We start from the raw sequence: 21,145 nt of genomic DNA, 5'->3' as shown, positions 1-21,145 counted from the left end.
TGGGAAATAAAATGAAACAATGAATGGCTAAAGTGCTTACCATGTTACCTGGTTCAGTGTATTAGGTTCGTATGAGTATTGAGTTACCACATCTTACAGCCCTTGTTTGTCCTTTATCTCTACTCAGGCTGTCTTTTTTTTTTAAGATTTTATTTATTTATTTGACAGAGAGAGAGAGACAGCGAGAGAGGGAATACAAGTGGGAGGGGGAGTGGGAGAGGGAGAAGCAGGCTCTCCGAGGAGCAGGGAGCCCAGTGCGGAGCTCGATCCCAGGACCCTGGGACCATGACCTGAGCCGAAGGCAGCTGCTTAACGACTGAGCCACCCAGGGGCCCCTCTACTCAGGCTGTCTTAAAGAACGAATTGTTTTCAGGGATTCTGTCTTATAGCTGATGGGAATCCAGATCCCATCCCAAGAGCATGTAATAGAGCCTTGCCAGGAGTAGTTTTCCTGGTATCCTGAGTTGCATCCTTCAAGAGTGGAAGATAGAGGGAGGTGCTTCTGCTTCTAGAGTTACTTTAGTATGACCACTGTGTTAGAGCTTCAGCTGGTTGGTGGGTGTCTGGGATTAAAAGAAGGCCCCTAGATGGGTGTTGCTGTGTTCTAGTAGTTATCTGTAGCAGTACCCTGGAATGAATGGGATGATTATACAGCTCAGGCTCAGATTCCCAGCTTAGCAGTCTCTGCAAACCTGTTTACCACCTGCTGCCATGCCAGAATTAAGGAGTGACACACAACAGGAAGGTGGGCCTGTTGTAGGGGGTGCTGCTGTTTTCCTTTGAGAAAAATGCAAGGTCTGCAGATGGCCCTTCCAGGGCTGAGGACCAGCAGGGGTGGTTCTGTTAGAATGAAGGTCTGTGAGCATGCTTTAGCAGCTGCCTTTGATCACTTCCCTCCCCTCCCCAACCTTTGCTTATGTGATAGCACCTCTGAGGGTATTTCTTCTGGTGGAGAGTAACCCAGACTTCCCTCTAGGTAGTAAAAAGGTCAGTGAGCTGTGTTTTAAACATTGTTTCTTCCGTGGAGCTGGGTGGCTTGGCTTGTTTTTCTGGCTTTCTGGAGAGTCTCCTGAGACCCTTTCCTAAGGGCCCCCAGGAGACAGCAATGAAACTAACATCCATTACCCTAGACACTAAAGGGGGTGCTTAAGTCAATAGTTTTATGGTTAGATTAATTCAGGCTTTAACCTTGGCAAAACTTAAGAGCCAAGTCATCAGATAATTGTGCTTCTTATAGAGTGAGTATGGAATTTTGCCCAGTGCTCTGCGATATCTTTCAGAGCCTGGAATAGGAATCCAGGTGCCACTCCCAGCCCCACACCCAGTTGGTCGTGTGAATTTAGGCAAATCACTTAAATTTCTAAGCCTCTTTTCTCATCTGAGGATGAAGGCCTGACTCTAGACCATTGTTCTCAGCCCTGGCTGCATACAGAATCACCCATGGAACTTTTTTTTTTTTTTAATTTTCTTTAATTATTAGAGTTCGCAAGCAGGGGGAGAAGCAGAGGGAAAGAGAATCTGAAGCAGACTCCACGCTCAGTGCAGAGCCCGACACAGGGCCGAATCCCACAAATGCAAGATCATGACTTGAGCCAAAACTAAGAGTCAGATGCTTAACTGAGCCACCCAGGCACCCCTCCTCCCCCCCATGGAACTTTAAAAACAATATTTGGTGCTTTCCCTTGCCCGATTAAATTGTGTCTTTAGGGTTGGAGCCTGGGTATTGATGTTCCTCAAAGCTTCTCAAGTCTTTCTGATGTGTAGCTAAGAGAACAGCTGGACAAGATGACCACATTTTAAACAACTGTGTCATTCTGTTCTTCAGGAACCTTTACTGTCCACACAGTAAAGTCTAATTCATGTGTTCTGACCAGCCCTGTGTTCTTTCCAGCCACATGGTTCTTGTCTCCTGGATGTTCACATTTCTTTCTTTCCCAACCTGATGTGCTCACATGGAATGTCCTTTCCTCCCATTCAGCTGTACAAAACCTATCCATTCAAGGCCCATCATTGTTACTTCCTTTGGGATCACCCCAGTCCTTGCTCATTTCTCCTCTGCACTGGTTCCAAACTTCATTTAGCTCTAAATGCAGTGAACACTAGATGCAACGTTAAGACATGATACTCAAGCACTATTCCTCCTGGGGACATGGGACAGATGGAAATACCACTGGTTTGACTTGTATGCTGTTTTTTTTTTTTTTTTTTAAAGATTTTATTTATTTGAGAGAGAGAATGAGATAGAGAGAGCATGAGAGGGGGGAGGGTCAGAGGGAGAAGCAGACTCCCCGCTGAGCAGGGAGCCCGGTGTGGGACTCGATCCCAGGACTCCAGGATCATGACCTGAGCCGAAGGCAGTCGCTTAACCAACTGAGCCACCCAGGCGCCCCGTGACTTGTATGCTGTTAAAACATCTGTGATATCTTGTATTGTTAGCTGTCTCATTATGTGTGTATATCTTGTAACTATCAGTTGATGGATAGCTATCTATGACCTGACTCCAATGGGCATTTTTTTTTTTAAGATTTTATTTATTTGACAGAGAGAGCGCGAGCACACAAGCAGGGGGAGCGGCAGAGGCAGAGGGAGAAGCAGGCTCCCCGCAGAGCAGGGGGAGCCCAATGTGGGACTTGATCCCAGGACCCCTTCAACTGAGCCACCCAGGCACCCTCCAATGGGCATTTTTAGCTTTATCTCGTACTCCTAATAGGAAAATACTATTTTTGCCAAACTGGGACATTTTCCAGCAGACCTGTGCTTTCTCATTTTCTTGCTTTTAAGTTCTCCTCCCTTTCTGGAATTTCTTTTTTTTATCCTTCTCTCATCGTCATCTATAGGAATTTAATCCCTCCTTCAAGGTCCAGTTCAAATATTACCTCCTCCATGAAACTTTTTTTCAGCACCCACAGCCTGCATTAACCGACCTTTGCCCTAAAGCTCCATAACCTGTAGAGCAGTGGTTCTCAAGTTGGGGCAGTTTTGCCCCCCAGAGGACACCTGGCAACATCCGGAGACATTTCTGGTTGTCAGAGTGGTTTGAGGAGGGTGCTACTAGCATCTAGCGGGTAGAGGCCAGAAATGCTGCTAAATATCCTACAACGTGCAAGGACAGTCCCCCACAACAAAGAGTTATCAGGCCCAAATGTCAGTGGTGCTGAGGTTGAGAAACTACCTTAGAATTTGTCCAGTTCACAGGCTTATGTTTATACTGCTTTGAACTGTAGTGATTTGTTTATGGACTTAATCTCCCTTACTCAGTGGACTTAATGGTTGAAGATGAATTCAGTCCCAAACCTGTGCTTTCTTGTTAACTTCATAGGGTTTAATCCTACACCTGTGGCCTGAATCCTAACTGCTCAGTGTAATTTAGGGCCAGAGATGAAAAGAGGTCTTCAGGGGCTCCTGGGTGACTCAGTCGTTAAGCGTCTGCCTTTGCCTCAGGTCATGATCCCGGGGTCCTGGGATCGAGCCCCAAGCCTCGCATCGCTTCTCCCTCTGCTTGCTGTTCCCCCTGCTTGTACTCTCTCTCTCTTTCTGTCAAATAAATAAAATTTTTTTAAAAAAGAGGTATTCGGGACGCCTGGGTGGCTCAGACGGTTAACCGTCTGCCTTCGGCTCAGGTCATGATTCCAGGGTCCTGGGATCGAGCCCCGCATCGGGCTCCCTGCTCAGCAGGGAGCCTGCTTCTCCCTCTCTCTCTGCCTGCCGCTCCCCCTGCTTGTATTCTCTCTGTCAAAAAAAAAAAAAAAAAGAGGTCTTCATCGTGGGGTGGATGCAGTGAGGCAGTCAGCTAAATTTCTCTCCTTTTCACCCTCCAGGTCTTTCATCTGTAATAACCTGGGAGGCAGTGTGATACAGGGACTGTAGAGCATAGAGGGAGCATTCGGGGTCCGAAGACAGTTGGGATTCGGTTCAAGCTGTTGCATGATTTAGTTGTGTGGTGTTGCTCAGTGCATTTCCCCTCTTTCAGCCTCCGAGTCCTCATCTGTGTCCTAGAGATGATGCCAGTGTGCCAGGGTTGTATTTCACAGTGCCATCCTGATAATCCAACAAGATGTTAGATGTAAAGGTGCTTTGTAACTGTGAGGTGCTATAATAATTACTCATTCAGACAGTGGTTTATATGTAAAAAGAGAGGATGTGAGTCAGCTCGCTGTAGAAGCACCACTGTCTACCTTCTCACTTCCTGCAGCTTTTTAGCCATAACTACTTCAGCACCAGCTGACCCCTTCCAGCTCATTCTCCTCAGTAAGCCTCCTTTGTTTGTTGCCTTCATTCTGTTTTGGTTGCCTGCCTGAGGTCTTGCCAAAACCAAAGTGATTAACTTTGCCCTTAGAATACAAACTAGTGACCTGGTGTCAGTACATCCTGGCAAAGCCTGACGAAGGCCAGACAAATTACTGTGGTCATGGGGCAAGCTACAAAACAAGACAGCATGTAGTTTAGCCAATACTATGTGTAGTCCCTTACTGTCTTTTTCAAGTAACAAAGCAATGTTTTTTAAGCACTGGAAATCTTAGTGAGTTTTCTCTGACTAAATAGACACAATGCAGGGTGAGATAAAAGCCTGAGAGCCTCATGCCCCTGCGATCAGGCCAGGTGCACCTTTCTGCTGATTTGCTGAGTGACCTTCAGTTAGTTGTTGAACCTCATCAAGTTGGTAATGGGGGTGTGGATCTCCGAAGATTGTAGTAAGAACTGAAGAGTTGGGGGATGGAGCACTCACTCTGGGGAATAATGTAAAGTACTACATTAAAGGGAACTTCTGGGTTGCAGAATGTCAGTCCTGTCAGGAGCCAAAAAGGTCATCCTACCCAGTCTCTTCCCTTGACTGATGAGGAAGCTGAAGCCTGGAAAGGGAAAATACTTTGCCCAGTGCCACTCAACTAAGTAGGAGCCCACCTAGGTCCAGAGTCCACATTTGATATTTATGGGCTCTTTCCCAAACTGGAAGAACATGGGCATCCATTCTTTCTGAGTGAACAAAGTTTGCACTATATTGTTGGACTTTAAACTGTGTTCTGCAGAACCCTAGCAGTCTCATCACCACTTCAGCCAGAGCCCCTACACTTTTCTCTGTTTCCTTTTTCAGAGTTGTGATGCAAAATTTAAGTTCGTAGTCTTGATGATCTTTAAACGCCCTCTCAGTGCTGTCTCTGAGTATCAGAGAACACTGGTGTCTCTCCTGGTCATCCTGGGAACATTTTTGCTTGCATTTCAGTTCAGAAATATCAGTTTCTGTATTTCTACAAAGTCATATACAAAGTCATGGGCTTTTTAGCATGGAGAACTGAACCTCATTTTCCCTAGATTTTCACTGTCAAAAGAACGGTCCTTTCTCAGTCCTGATCCCCCCCACAACATTGGAATTTTCCTCCTCTTCCATATAAATCTCCCTTCTCCCCATGACTTCTTTGACATCATATTTTTGCTTTTCTTCTTGTATCTCTGAGCATTTTTTCCTTTGTGTCTTACTGGTTCCGCTTGCTTGCTTGCTTTTTTTTTTTTTTTTTTTTAAGGGATTTTATTTATTTTTTTCTAATATTTTATTTATTTATTTGAGAGAGAGATAGCAAGAGAGAGCACAAACGGGAAGGAGCAGGAGAAGCAGGGAGCAGGGAGCCCGATGTGGGTCTCGATCCCAGGACCCTGGGATCATGACCTGAGCCGAAGGCAGACGCTTAACGACTGAGCCACCCAGGCGCCCCGCTTGCTTGCTTTTTTAATTATTTGAGAGAGAGAAAGAGAGCCTGCACACTGGAGTTGGGTGTGGGGGAAGGAGAGGAGCAAGAGAGAGAGAGCAGCAGAGAATCTCAAGCAGAATCTGCACTGAGTACAGAGCCCAGTGCTGGGCTTGATCTCATGACCCTGAGATCATGATCTGGACTGAAACCAAGAGTTGGATTCTTAACCGACTGAGCCACGCAGACGCCCCGTGGTTCTGCTTTCTTTCCCATCACTAAGTTTTCTTTCAGAAGAGCCCAGGCCCTGCATCTCCTCCTCATCTCTAGTTTGGTAAGCGCCTGTGGATTTTCCTCATTAATTCACTCCTGCCTATGCTCAGGTCTCTTGGAGGCCCAAATATTAACTTTGAATCAACATTGATTTTTTTTCATCAATTTCTCTGTTACTGCTTCTCAGCTCCCCCACTGCACCATTATTCTTTATCCTTCGAATTGAAAACCTTGGCAAAATCTGACTCTTTTCTGACCGTATGCTATTTTTACCAACTTTGTACCCAGATGTCCCTTTTTCTTTCTGTGATTCCAGTAGCGTTATCACACTTGTCACCTTTCAGCTAGGATTTCTGTAGCAAACTACTAAACTCTTCTCTTTCTGTAGTATATTTCCCTTCTAGTTGGTCTCAGTTGTTGAATCTTTTCAAAATCCCATTTAATTTACTGAAATCCTTTTGGGAATAGGCAGGATGAAATTAGATGAATAGAGTCTTTTTCTCCCCCATCCTCATCTCTATTAAGGATTTTTGCTGATAATCAAGCCTTTCAGTTACTCACCTCCTCAACTTAGATGTTCTCTCCTCGTCAGCTGATGAGGTCACATGTTGGATGGTCATCATTCCAAACTGATTGGCTAAGATCCTAAACAAGGTCCCCAGGTGGTTGTCTGTACATTGAGGTTTGAGGCACACTGTTCTAATAACAAACAAGAAATAGCTCTTGTTTCAGCTCAAGTAATAGCTGGAATTTTATTTCTCTTATCCCTCCTCATTCTATCTTCTCCTTGTCTTCAGCTAACTACTGAGATAGTGAAGAGTCTTGTCCTGATACGGTGACTCAAACCTTCAGTCTGGCTTCCAAGTCAATGGTGGTATAGGATTGCTCTAGGCTTCTACTACCTTTACTTCAAGGAGGTGCCCCTGTGGGTATAGAGGAAGAAATTTGTCCAGGGTCCTACAACCAGCACATGGGGCCTGGCGTAGACATATGATAGTGGGGAAAGCAAAGGTTTTTACATTCTTGCTCTATTACTTACATGGATGGGAGATACTAGAAGAGTTACTTAACTTCTCTAAGCCTAAATTTATCATCTCTAAACTAAGAAATGAAAATATCTGCCTGAGAAGATTGTTAGGAGGATTAAACGTAGCGTACTTAGAGTATAATTCCTGGCACAGAGTAGGAATTACACTTTTTCCCTTTCACTCTAGCCATTTGGTACCAGGTTCACTGCCTCAGTTTGAGGATGGATGGTTTTAACTTGTTAGCCCTCCCTCTGCCTCCTACAACTGGGAAAGAGGATGAACGTTTTGTTATCTACTGTAGTTTATAAAATCCCTACCAGCTTTATAAGTATATTTGGAGCCCTGGGGCACCTGGGTGGCTCGGTCGGTTAGGCGTCCAACTCTTGATCTCAGCTCAGGTCTTTTTTTTGTTTTATTTTTTAAAGATTTTATTTATTTATTTGACAGAGAGAGACACAGCGAGAGAGGGAACACAAGCAGGGGGAGTGGGAGAGGGAGAAGCAGGCTTCCTGCGGAGCAGGGAGCCCGATGCAGGGCTCGATCCCAGGACCCTGGGATCGTGACCTGAGCCGAAGGTAGACGCTTAACGACTGAGCCACCAGGCGCCCTCTGCTCAGGTCTTGATCTCAGGGTTGTGAGTTCAAACTCCACGTTGCGCTCCACGCTGGGCATGGAGTCTACTTAAAAAAAAAAAAAAAAAAGGAATATTAGTAGCCTTTATTACCAGGATGGGATCTGGCAGCCCTATCATTTCTGCAGATGAGGGAACTGCAGGCCTTAAAGATCCCCAGGAGGGAGCCAATCTGTGTAGCTGAGAGATCTGGAGATGGAGTTTTCCACCATGTGATCTTAGTTTTCTTATAAGTGTTATAAAATTCCTTATTGGCAAGGGATTGGGACAATGAGAACTGAGCAAAAGTTGAATCTCTGGAGGAATGCAGTAGGTCCCCTATAACGTGGAAGGTAAACATCTACTGTCTTGTTGCCAGTTCCCAAGTCATACTGGAACAGTTCACTGTCCTGCATTGTCTGCATTGGACCCAGCTGATAGGGACAGGCTTCTCATTTAATTTGTGCCCTTGTTTAAGTGTTTCTCCTGGCACAAACATTGCATTTTTCTTCATCTTTAAAAAATGCATGGGAACACTAGGTGAATGCCAGTCACTTTGGAACTGAGGGCACTTCTGGCTTTCTTCTGGCCCTGAGGAACCTTTTTTTTTTTTTTTTTTTTAAGATTTTATTTATTTGCGAGAGAGAGAATGAGAGACAGAGAGCATGAGAGGGAGGAGGGTCAGAGGGAGAAGCAGACTCCCTGCTGAGCAGGGAGCCCGATGTGGGACTCGATCCCGGGACTCCAGGATCATGACCTGAGCCGAAGGCAGTCGCTTAACCAACTGAGCCACCCAGGTGCCCGGCCCTGAGGAACCTTGACACATCTCTCCACACGGAGTTACATTTGAGTAATTAACATCTTGAAGGGTCCTGCTTTCAAGTGAGTGAATTAAAGTAGGGAATAAAGTGGGTAGATTGGAAAATAATTTCAGGAAATCACCACTTTACATGGAAAAAAGAACAAGTGGAAATAGACTAAAATGTTAACAGTGGTTATCTTTAGATGGAAGGACTGTGAGTAAAATATCTTTTCATTATTCTGTGATTTCACATTTTCTTTTTTTTTATAAGAGACTCTTCTGGTTTTTCTTTTAGAGATTTTATTTATTTGTTTGACAGAGAGAGAGCATAAGCAGGGGGAGCAGCAGGCAGAGGGAGAGGGAAAAGCAGGCTCCCCACCAAGTAGGGAGCCCGATGTGGGGCTCGATCCCAGGACCCTGGGATCATGACCTGGGCCGAAGGCAGACCCCAACCAACTGAGCCACCCAGGTGCCCCTGATTTCACATTTTCTAAAGTGAACACGTACTATCTTTATAATAGGAAAAAGAACTTTAAAATTGCCATTTTAAATTACTGATAAGCAGTGACATCCAAATGAAAAGTAGCTACGGTTTATAGTGTGATTAATAAACACATAACGAGGGATGCCTGCCTGGGTGGCTTAGTTGGTTAAGCATCAGACTCTTGGTTTCAGCTCAGGTTGCAATCTCAGGGTCATGAGATGGAGCCCCTGAGTGGGGCTCTGAACTCAGCATGAAGTCTGCTTGAGATTCCCTTTCCCTCTCCCTGCCCCTACTGCTTGTGCACGTGCTTTCTCTCTCTCTCTCTCTCAAAATAAATAAATAAATATTTAAAAATAAAAATAAACACACAACGAGTATAGATCCCAGTTAGGCCAATATTTTGGGTCAGTTGGGTCAAAGTGGTATTGTAAAAGAGAATTGCAAATGCCAGCTGAGATTTGTGATGAAAGATTCAAGCCACCTCATCCCCTTATGAAATGTACGTGGTAGGGGTGCCTGGGTGGCTCAGTCTGTTAAGTGTCTGCCTTCAGCTCAGGTCATGGTCCCAGGGCCCTGGGATCGAGTCCCGCGGCCTCCTTGCTCAGCGGGGAGCCTGCTTCTCCCTCTGCCTGCTGCTCCCCCTGCTTGTGCTCTCCCTCTCTGTCAAGTAAATAAATAAAATCTTTTTTTAAAAAAAATGTACGGGGCGCCTGGGTGGCTCTGTCATTAAGTGTCTGCCTTCGGCTCAGGTCATGATCCCAGGGTCCTGGGATCGAGCCCTGCATCGGGCTCCCTGCTCCGCAGGAAGCCTGCTTCTCCCTCTCCCACTCCCCCTGCTTGTGTTCCCTCTCCCGCTGTGTCTCTGTCAAATAAATAAAATCCTTAAAAAAAAAGAAAAAAGAAAAAAGAAATGTACGTGGTATAGAAACAAAACAAAAATTCAGCTTCTGATCATTCAGTAGCTCAATTAAGTTTATAGGTTGCCTGGGAGCTGAGAAAAAGAACCATGTTCTTTTGGAGGTTAAATATCATCAAGCTTGTGCTCTGTTAAGTGGCACAGATGTTTGGGATGCTTGTGATTGGCCTGTGGGGTCCATAGTTTGAGGAGTGTTCCTGACTGGCATCCTCTGGGTTCTTAGAAGGAATGATAAAAGGGCCTTTGTTAGTCTGTTCTAAAGTAGTCACAGTTGGAAGCAGAATTTATTTTGATGTATTGGTCAGTAATAGCTAAAAGGTAGCCTAGACTCCATACCCTCTCCATAGCTAAGTAAATCAAAGCCATGTAATCCTATGTCTGGAGGGAAAAACAGAAAAATGAATTAATATAGTAGGCTAATATTTTATGAAGGCTTTTGTGATTCTCACAATTAAAAGTAATTATTCCTTCTTTGAACTATTATGCCCCTTCTATTTACTTCTCATTTTGTAGTTAGTTTTATAGATAGCTGTCATCTCTACTCTAGTAAGCTCCTGGAAAGCAGGGACCTTTTTTTTATCTTCCATAATGCTTTGCACACTGGGTACTCAGTAAGTGGTAATAACTACATCCCCAACTCACTGAATTAGCATTTTTCTGGACTGATGAGTTCATGGCCAAGGCAGAGGGGAGGAAGCCTGGGGCTTTAAAGTCTGGATGGAAATACTGGCAATATTCAATATTTACAACCTTTCCCCATGACTCCCTGTCCAGTGGGATGGAGTAAGGATTTATGACTCATTACCCTGTCTCCTCCTCTCCAACTACTTTCTTCTCCTAGAAGTGTTTTCCTGTCTTCTCTGTCTCTGTGTTAGTTATTTTTTGCTATATAAGAAGTCACTCCAAAACAGAATAATTATTACTATTCATACTTTCTGTGGGTCAGGAATTCAGGTGGTGGCTTGGTAGGGTGGTTCAGGCTTAGGGTCTCCAATGTGGTTGCAGTCAGATATCTCTGGGGCTGCAGTCATCTGAAGTCTTGACTGGGGCTGGAAGATCCATGTGCAAGGTAGCTCACTCACATGGCTCGCGGGTTGGTACTGGCAAGATGGTTCCCCTTGGCATGGGCCTCCCCAGAGGACTGTGTGAATGTCCTCACAATACCATAGCTGGCTTCCCCCAGAACTAATGAATGAAGACTGTAATGTCTTGAAGCAGAAGCTATGCCATTTATGACGCAGCCTCAGAAGCCATATATTGCTGCCTCTGCCATATTTTATTATGTTACACACCATCCCTGATTTATTTGGATTGGAGACTACATGACTGCAAATATCAGGAGTCAAGGATCATTGGGTTGTTTGGAGACCATCTTGGAAGCTGGCTCTCATACTCTCCATCCACTGTTGTGATTCCCTAAGTGAAGGCTGATGAGTTTAGCCTTGGTTCATCTGCCCCTTAATTCTCATTCCTTAGTCAGGGCCTCATCCTAGCATTAGCCTTCAATTTTTGTTTCCCTCTTAATCCATCCCCCAAACTGTTGTTTCCTGAAGCATAGCATTGAGCGTGTTGTTCTCTTAGTTATACATCTTCAGTAACTAAACTGGACACTCCAGAAGGGCAAAGACTATTGTATTAATTATCTGTTGCTACAAAGAAAAAAAGAAAGTACTACCACAAACTTACTGACTTAAAACAAGACACAACACACATTTATTATCTGACAATATCTGGGGGTTGGGAATCTGGCATGGGTTGACCCGGGTCCTCTGCAAGTCTGCAGTGAAGGTGTTGGTCAGGGCTGTTTTCTCATCTGACGTTTGATTGGGGAACGATCCACTTCCAGGCTCATGTGGTTGTTGGCAGCAATCAGTTTTTACAAGTTAGACTGAGGGTCTTAGTTTCTTAACTCTTTTGGCTGGAGGCTGTCCTCAGTTCCTTGCCATGTGGCCCTCTCACAACATGCCAGCTTCTTCAAAGCTAGCAAAGGAAAGTGTGTTTTTCAGCAAGACAGATGTTAAAATATTATATAATATCATCATGTACAGGTACTCCTGTGCATTCCATCACTTGCCATTTTGGTTACAAGCAAGCCAGGGGTCTCACCCACCCTCAGTGGTGGGGAGGGCGATTATGGAAGGGTGTGAATAGGAGGCAGAGATCATTTTAAAGTCTGTCTGCCATGACTGTTTTGTTTCCTTTGTCTTCAGCATCCTGAGCAGTGCATGACATATACTAAGCTCTAGTATTTGAATGAATGGACATAGTGTGACTATTATGTTTTCAGCTTCTAGTTTAAGCCTCTTTCTTTACTTCCTTTTCTTCTGTTTCAGAGTTACTGATTTATTCTCGAGAATCCTCTACTCTCATCTATCCTCATGGATGAACTTCAGGATGTTCAACTCACAGAGATCAAACCACTTCTAAATGATAAGGTAAAGACTACACTGTTTTCACTAAACTATATATGTCTTTTCTTCTGTGATTAATTCATTTTCTCTATTTTCTGAATAGTAACTAATTCAAAACATAATCAGCTTTTCTATGGAGGAAATACTTTAAAAAATATGTTTCTTAACACTTTGATGTCTTTCCCTCCTTTTTTCTTTCCTCCTACTTTTGTTTCCACGGGCCAGATCCAATTAAGTTATTCTTGAGATTTTTCCTGTTTTACTGATAGAGACGTTAAAGGAAAAAAATAATATGACAGAGTTAGGATGAGAGAAAGGTTTCACTTAGAACCCAAGTGTCTTGACTTTCTGTTTCTATAAGGAGAATGAACATCCATGGCTGGTGATGTATATAGGCTGCAACACTTTCCCTAAAGTTTGTCAAGTCTGTGATGTAACCTTTCTGTCAGCTTTGAGGTTTTCATCGGGATGTGTGGATATCGATAATATGCCCCGTTTTTATGTTAGTGTTAGAGAACAGTGAGCCGCATAGTTCACAGCCACCAGGATTCAGGGAGTAGAGAGTGGTGTGATGGTAGGAGTTACCAAAAAGCTAAGACCTCTCTCCTGTCCCTCCCTATTCAGTAAATGTGCCTGAAATTCCCTCTTTTCTACCGTTTGCTTTTCGTTTATTGTCATTGCCCCTATTAAAATACTCTTATAGCTTGGTGTGAATGAGCCTGTGGCATTCTCCCCTGAGAAAAGTATTGATAAAAAGTAAGAGTAAAGATGGATGAGGTTGGGATGGGAGTACTACATCGGAAGATACTGTTGCCCTTATCTTTTTTTGCCCAGAGGCGCATTTATAACTTTTGGGGCTTTTGACTTAACTGTGTATTTATTAATTTGCTATTGAATCCTGCCAGTCTTGTTTTCATTCCTGTGACCTCATCTCTCCACCTACATTCCCACCCTTTCCTTTTATCCTGCACTAGTTTTTGCTTTCTCCCTCATCAAGCTGCACACACTTTTTTAAGCCCCCATTTGGTTTTTCCTGCTGCTTTCCCTCATGTTTTCAGAAAGCCCTCTCCTTCTTTATTGTCTTTGGTGCATGTGAAGGGCTGTCCCCAAAATGATGTGCCACAAGGAGGAGGAAGGAAATAAAATCTGCATCTGTAGAGCTTATGTATAGCCACAGAAATGAATAGTTACAGGTGGGAGTAGGCAGTTTAGCTTCAGGAAGGTAGTAATCCATCCTAAACCTGGCTGATCATCAGAATCAGCTGGGTAATTGTTTAAAAATACAGAATATTGGGTCCCACTGTAGACCAACTAAATTGGAATGTGAGGGGAGGGGGACAGGACACACACATACTTTTCTGTGATCAGTGGTCCTCAACTTTAGCTGCTTTTTGGAATTACTTGGGGAGATTTAAAAATCACCAGTGATTTTTTGGTAGAGATTGTCCACAAAGTTTCTGACTAAATTGGTCTGGGGTATGGTTGAGCTTTTTTAAAAAATCCCGAAGTTGAGAACCATGCCTCAAGTGACTGGTTAGTCATTGTTGGAAACCCGTGACCTGATATTTGAGGACTGCAGCACAAATAGGAGGAGGATCCTTCCTAGATCCTGGAAATTCACAGGATGCCTGAGTAGGCCTACATGAAAGAGCTGCAGGCGTTAATTGACCGCATATCTCATAGAAAAGACAGCTGGAAAAGGAAAGATTGAATGAATGTGACAATAGAAAAGCAGTGAATTAACTCCTGGGTCCTCCTTTCTGAGGCCACAGTGATACCTTGGCTGCGTCTGAAGTGTGCCCAAGTGCTGTGGTTGGAATTTGTGCACCTCTCCTCTCCCCAAACTCACATGTTGAAGCCCTCACCCCCTATGTGACTATATTGGAGATAGGGCCCTTAGGAGGTGATTAAGGTTAAATTAAGTCATAGGGTGGAATTGGAGTGTGAATCCATAGAATTGGTGGCCTTGTAAGAGGAAGAGAGATCTCGCTCTCTCACACACTGCCCCTTCCCGCCCCACCCCCATCCCATGTGAGGACACAGCAAGGTGGTAGCCGTCTGCAAGCCAGGAAGAGAGCTCTCACCAGAAACCAAACCCTGCTGGAATCTTGATCTTGGACTTCCAGACTCCAGAACTGTCAGAAAATAAATTTCTCTTGTTTAAGCCCCTTAGGCATCCCAAGCAGTCTAAGACACCAAGCAATCAATATCTCACTTCCTAACATCTGTTAGCTCCTCTTTGATAGGCCTGTGCTGTTCCTGCCCACTTCCCACGCTCCCTCTCTCTCCCTGAGACATGTTCCTAGCCCCTCACTATTCGTGAGAGCTCCCCTGCTCCAGCCCAGCTTTGCAGAAGATTGGCAAGAGGCCCTCTTTGGATGATGGCATTCTCAAACAAAGAGTTCCACCCCCTATAAGTCCCCCTGCCCCAGTACATGAGTGTTTCTGTCTTTGCCCAGCAAGTGTGTGCTTCTGCATTCATTGTGAAAGGTATGATGGTAATGCCCTTCATCAGTTATTTTATTTGATCCCCCCAATACCCCGGTGGTAATAGGGAGCACAGATCAGTTTGTTCCCATACTGCTATTGAGAAAACTAAGGATGAGAAAGGTGAAGTAGCTTACTCAGATTGAGTATCAAAGAACGCTTGCTGTGGGGCAGGACTTCTCAGTCTTGGCACTGTTAATGTTTTGGGCTGGATGATTGTTGTGGGGGACCGTTGTGCATGTTGTAGGATGTTTAGTAGCATCCTGGGTCTCTATCCACTAGATGCCAGCATCTCTCAGTGGTGACAACCAAAAATGTCTCCAGACATGGTCAAATGCCCCCTGGGGGCTGAGTCTCCCATTTGAGAACCACTACTATAGGGGATAGGCCTCCAGATTTGAATAGGAGTAGAAGTCTTGAAGTTTTTTGTTTGGGAGGAGTTTTTTTGGCCTAGCCTACTATTATTTATATTTATTAAGCACTCTTATATGCCAGGTGTTACCTTCTCTCTTTTAAATCAAAAGAGTATCCCTTTGAAGTACATAGTATTATTCCTAACTTAGAAGATGAAAATCTGACTGAAAAACTGACTTGCCCAGTCAGTATGTGGCAGAGTCAGGACTGAAACCGGGTCTGTCCTATCCTAATCCCTTAGGCCTTTCCACTGTGCTGACCCCATCACCTCTGTGGCTTGCCCTGTCTCTTTAAGGAAAAGTCTAGAAACGTGTATCAGTTCACTTCATCTTTTTGTCCATTCTTATAGATATACTCTTATCCAGAAGGCATCACCATACCCTTCCAGGCTTCAGGGAGCTGGAGGAAGTCTAGACCCAACCTGTTATGGAGAGATTTGTCCTGAGATGACTATAAGGAAGCATTCTCAAAATAGCTTTAAGCAAGGCTTATGTTAACTCATCTCTTGTCATTTGTTGGTACTTTTCCCATTTAATTTTAGTGTGCTTGTAATTTTGTCTGTGGCTCAGATTTGTGAAGAAGTGGGTAATCTTGCCATGCTTCTTTTGGCTCCAGTGATGAAAAGATGCAACTGCCAGCACTTATCTTTGTTTTTGGGGGCAGAAATTGTACAGACATATGAACTGATTTTTTTTTAAATAACATTTAGCTATTTTTAGTGCATTTTCACAAGTATTATATTCTCCTTAAATCTCCCAACCTGCTATGGAATAAGTAGTTAAAGGTTTTAACTACTTAAAATGGAATTATCTTAACTCCATTTTACAGGTAAGGCTGAGAGAAGGTTATATGACTTACCTAAAGTTAGTGTCCAGTAAGGTGGTGAAGCCTAGTACCCACATCTGTTTCCTTCAACTCAGATCAGGGGGTTTAGGCCTCTTCCCACCATCTGCCACCTCTTGGAGCTGGTTATTCCAGCTTCCTCAACCACCAGACCTTGTAACAAGCAAGAGAGTTGACCAGTTAGTGCTTCCTTTTCCCTGACCTCAACTACATTAAAATATGTGCCAGAAAAGACTAGCAGAAAAATACGAAAACATTAACGATAGCAGCTGTTTGTCAAGAGAGAGATGATGGATGATTATAATTTTCCTTATACTTCTCTACAATGAGCATGTACCTTCCTCTTTGTAATTAGAAAACCAGAAAAGGAGCGCCTGGGTGGCTCTAGTTGGTTAAGCGTCTGCCTTCAGCTTAGGTCATGATCCCGGTGCTGGGATCAAGGCCCACATTGGGCTCCCTGCTCAGTAGGGAGTCTGCTTGTCTCCCTCTCCCTCTGCCTGCGGCTCTGTCTGCTTGTGCTCTCTCTCTCTGTCAAATAAGTAAATAAAATCTTAAAAAAAAAAAAGAAAGAAGAAAACCAGAAAAAAAGGATTTGGTACGGTACAAAAATACTGAGCCTAGTGAAAGCCAAAGGGCAGCCTTGAGGAAATAAGTAGAAGGCCCCCGTTGGCTTCTATGGAATTGAGGAAATATCAAGGAGGGGAGTAACTATTTAGTGGGGAGAATAGAAACAAGTTATTTACTTCTTTCTGGTTGTTAAAATAGAAAGTGAGATAGACCCTACTGCAGTTTAAGTTTTCCGTCTCTACTAGTGACTGGAAATATAAGCAGAGGAGAGAGGAGGGAGAAGCCGTGCATTTTTATAACTTTCAGGACAGCAGAGACAGCCAAAAGGGTTAGTGCCAAGGCTTTTTTTTTTTTTTTAATTTTAAAAAGTTATTGACATTTTCATTAAAGAATATTATTTCTGAAGTGCTACATCTACTATGCACTGGAGGGTGGGTGTCCCTTAATGTGCTAAGAAGTAATCGTCAGATGTTATAAGAAATGACCCAGATGGGACTGGAGCAGGAAATGAGTTCCTGAGCAAGTAATGGCTGCCACTGTGACAGAACACTGTCAACCAGCTACAAGATCAGCAGGAGATGGTGGAAGAAGCCTTAGCCACAGGATGCCTAAGGAGTTTTTAGTGCAGGGGGTCAGTGACACATGTTAATAGCCTGATAGTATGTTACTTTAGAGGAGAAGTTATTTTGGAGTTGAAATTGTACCTTTTCAGCAGTCTGCAGATGATTATCTGATTGTAGATAGATGTATCCAAGTATCTGACCTCTTTACAAATTTCCTTATGAAGTCTGTTTCTTAATTAGTATTTTTCGAAGGTAATAATATAGATGCTTTAAATATGTATACACATATGCCCACATAAACAAACACTTGCATATATGTAATTTTTAATCTGGATTATCAGCTTGAACAGATTCCTACTTAAAAACAGTTTATTGATGATTGTAAAACATTGATTTATTAATCTGTGTTAATTGATTATATTAATCTTTATTAACAAAGAAAAACAGTATTTTCTAGGCTTATCTAACCCTTCTGCTTATACAGTTCATCTTTCCACTTTCTGTTGGTAAGGATTATTGTCTTTTGTTACTAAAAATGCCATATTTTATTCTCTTTGACATTTTTTTTTCAAATCAGCTTGTTTCTAAAATTTTTACTGTTGTAACAACTCTTTCTCCCCACTTTAGTTCCTAGCATATCAATTGCATGTAACTTTGGTATTCATTTCTTAACTCAAATTGACTATCTCTATTTTGAGATGCTTATAACCTTTACAAAATGATGTTTACTGCATTTACTAAGTACCAGGACTGGGAGTAGAGTGATAAATCAGACACAGGTCCCCGACCCCACTTCAAGTTCACAGAAGAGGTAGATTTACCCCAAATCTCTTCCTGTTGGTAGTTGATTCTAAGGTCTTACACATCTTGCCGTTCTTTATATCTGTTGTTTTCTGTCTTTTGAAATTAATATATATATGCCTCTTGACTAGATCTCATGTTGGGAAACTACATTTTTCTTCTCCCTAGCAATTACTTATTTTTTTATATCCCCCCCCACCCCCTTCTTTTCATACTTCTCTTCATTCATTGATCTATTCTTAGTTGCTTCTTGCTTATTCTCCAGGCTTGTATTTGAGAGAATGACTTCTTTTTAACTTACCTTCTTGAGCTGCTTCATTTACCTTCTACATTTGGCTCTGAGGCTGCACCAGAAGATACTCCCCTTGGCTGGCTTCTACCTTAACTGTAACTTACAGTAATAATGTATCTTTTTTCTTGACTTACTCTTTTTTCTGTCTTTCCCCAAATTATTCTATTATTTTAATTTCTTTCTTGAATCTCTTTCTGCTAATTAAGTCTGCTTAGTGCAAGAATCTCTCTGAACATGGAATTACTAGTATCTTCAAAATGGACAGAAAGAAAAAAGAAAACACCCAGAACTTGAAACTTCTAGAAGTTTTGTTAGAGTGTAACCATGTACCTCAAATATCAAAGATAGATAAGTGGCCAGGGAATTCTTTCTCCTTCTAGGATACACCCAGTGAGTAGTAGTGAATTTTTAATGAGTTCAGAGAATATGGTTTCAGTTTACCTCAGTTGAGTGGGGACCAGCTAATGATCTCCATTCAGACACTCTGGATGCCAAATACTGTCAGGCAGACCTGATCATATCCTTTCTCTAAGATGATCACTCAGGAAGCTTGAAGCCATTCTCTAAGACCTGTCTGGCATGTCTTTAAAACAACAACAGCAAGGGCGCCTGGGTGGGTCAGTTGGTTAAGCGTCCGACTCTTGATCTCAGCTCAGGGCTTGGTGTCAGGGTTGTGAGTTCAAGTCCTGTGTTGGGTTCCACGCTGGGTGTAGAACCTACTTGAAAAAAAAACTTAAAACAACAATAAGTGTTACACTGAGGAATGTATAGAATTGTTGAATCGCTACATTGTACACCTGAAGCTAATGTAACACTGTACATTAATTATACTAGAAGTAGAGTAAACAAGTGTTAGATAGTCTTCATCCAGTTATTAGTACCTTTTTTCTGGGAGTCTAGCTGTGTATGTGTGATAAAGAACATATAGTTGTTTTTTGCTAGATGCTTAACAAAGAAGAGTGGCTTTGATTTCTGGAGAGAATTGCCTCTTTCTGCTTTTGGTGTTTCAGAGGCTTTGTGCTCGTCTCAGGCTTTAGGAACTCACAGAATGCCTCATGACTGTGATCATGTGGTTGTGAGGAAGGGGAACTCATGCATATACTGACAGCTGCTTCTCAAATAGCTCATCAGAATTTGTGTCTCTGTGTTCCATGACCAAGATTTTACTTCAGTCTAGAGTGATTTTCTCTAATCTTTCTAAATAATCTCTAAAGGAACCTCTGGGAGCCCTGTAAGATCGAAGTCCTAGTATGATCTGTTTTTACATCATTATACATTATTTCCTCAAAAGATTAAGTGAATCTTTAAATCTTATATTACAAAATACCAAGTTACATATTTTTTGTACCATACCAGATCTTTTTTTTCTAGTTTTCTAGTTACAAAAAGGGAAGTACTTGCTCATTGTAGAGAAGTATAAGGAAAATTATAATCATCCATCATCTCTCTATTGAGAAATAGCTGCTATTGTTAATGTTTTGGTATTTTTCTGCTAGTCTTTGTGGTGCATATTCATGTAGTTGAGGTCAAAGTGTAAAGACTATTTGTATCCTAATTTATTTTCACTAAATGACCATATCCTACTGAAACCATCTACCCTAGTCCATGAGAGGGCCCTTCTTTTTGCTTCTCATAGTCTAACTAGAAATTAAACGCAGTGACTTCTCTGAAAGAGTTCTCAGGTATTGTGTGAGACTAGTGGGAGACGTGGAACACGATGATCCTTTTGCCGATGGCAGCATTCTTTGGAGATGTGCTGCATGGTCCCATCTGCATGGTGACTTGTCTTTCCATGCTGTGACTGCATCAGACTTTATTTTGTGAACTTGGTTTCATGCCAGGAATAATACTTCAAACTAGCAGTCTCTACGACTCTCCTGTTCTCAGTGCCACCTCTTCTCTCTGTGATTGGTAATCTGTTGTGGCTTTACTGCCACTTTTAGAGAAACAAGGGTGTGCTCATCCATAGCCTTATTCTTTCAGAATCTTTCTGTATCTGCACTGCCCAATAATACAGTAGCTACTAACCACATGTGTCTATTGAGCGCTTGAAATATGAGTAATGTGAGAAACTGGATTTTTTTTTTTTTTTTTTAAGATTTTCTTTATTTGCCAGCGAGAGAGAGGGGGAGAGTACAAGCAGGGGGAGTGGCAGGCAGAGGGAGAAGCAGACTCCCAAGGAGCCTGATGTGGGAGTCGATCCCAGGACCCTGAGTTCATGACCTGAGCCGAAGGCAGACGCTTAACCATCTGAGCCACCCAGGTGCACCTGGATTTTTTGTTTTAATAAATTTTAGTTGACACATGTGGCTAAATGGCTACCATAGTGGATAGTGCCACTCTGTATCATCTCAGCTGGTTCTGCTAGTTACTCTTATGGAGAGGACAGCTTATATCTCTGGGGGGGTGTGTTTGTGTGTGTGTGTGTGTGTGTGTGTGTGTGTGTGTGTGTGTGTGTTTGTTTTACACCCTGGGCTATGTTTTTTTAACATCTCTGTTTTGTCCTGCCGGGAGTGTAGAGGGTGGACACAGAACTGTTTCTTTCCTTTCTTCTTCTTCTTTTTTTTTTTTTTAAGATTTATTTATTTATCCTAGATGCAGGGAGGGGCAGAGGGAGAGGGAGAGCCTTAAGCAGACTCCACCCTGAGCACGGAGCCCAACACAGAGCTTGATATCACAACCCCAAGATCATGACCTAAGCTGAAACCAAGAGTTGACTACCCAGTCAGTTGCGCCACCCAGGCACCCGGATACAGAACTGTTTCTAAGAGGATCTTCTTGAAGGGGTATGGGACTGCTCTGCACTCCTTTGGAATCAGATATCTAGATTCTGTCTGGAGGGGCAGCTTTTGGGAAGGTGCTTAGTAGCAGTTCTACTGGAAGCCATTCTAGACAGAATAGAATATGTTATGATAACACGGTTTCTAAATAATGAAAGGTTTTTTTCCAGGGGAGGGGCATTTACTTTATGAA

The 21,145-nt window shown here is 42.9% G+C and overlaps 1 protein-coding gene and 1 long non-coding RNA gene across 5 annotated transcripts in view; one reads left to right on the top strand and one right to left on the bottom strand.

The window, feature by feature from the left end:
• NDRG3 (NDRG family member 3) overlaps positions 1-21,145 on the top strand; it is a 73,827-nt gene that overhangs the window by 6,148 nt on the left and 46,534 nt on the right. For all 4 annotated transcript variants that reach the window (XM_036108075.2, XM_036108073.2, XM_036108074.2 and 1 more), the window contains exon 2: positions 12,128-12,229. In XM_036108075.2, coding sequence (XP_035963968.1) covers positions 12,173-12,229 — 57 coding nt within the window. In that variant the 5' untranslated portion in view covers positions 12,128-12,172. The remainder of the gene's footprint in view (positions 1-12,127; positions 12,230-21,145) is intronic.
• LOC118545681 (uncharacterized) lies at positions 11,481-16,981 on the bottom strand. The gene is made up of 2 exons (XR_013442026.1): positions 15,965-16,981; positions 11,481-11,774 (listed from the first exon to the last, which is right to left on the bottom strand). It is a non-coding gene; the product is annotated as an uncharacterized LOC118545681 (long non-coding RNA).

This window comes from Halichoerus grypus, chromosome 10 (assembly GCF_964656455.1).
Source record: "Halichoerus grypus chromosome 10, mHalGry1.hap1.1, whole genome shotgun sequence".
NCBI lineage: Eukaryota > Metazoa > Chordata > Mammalia > Carnivora > Phocidae > Halichoerus > Halichoerus grypus.
Note: the sequence above shows the minus strand (reverse complement) of the source record. Positions and strands in the feature narration are given on the sequence as shown.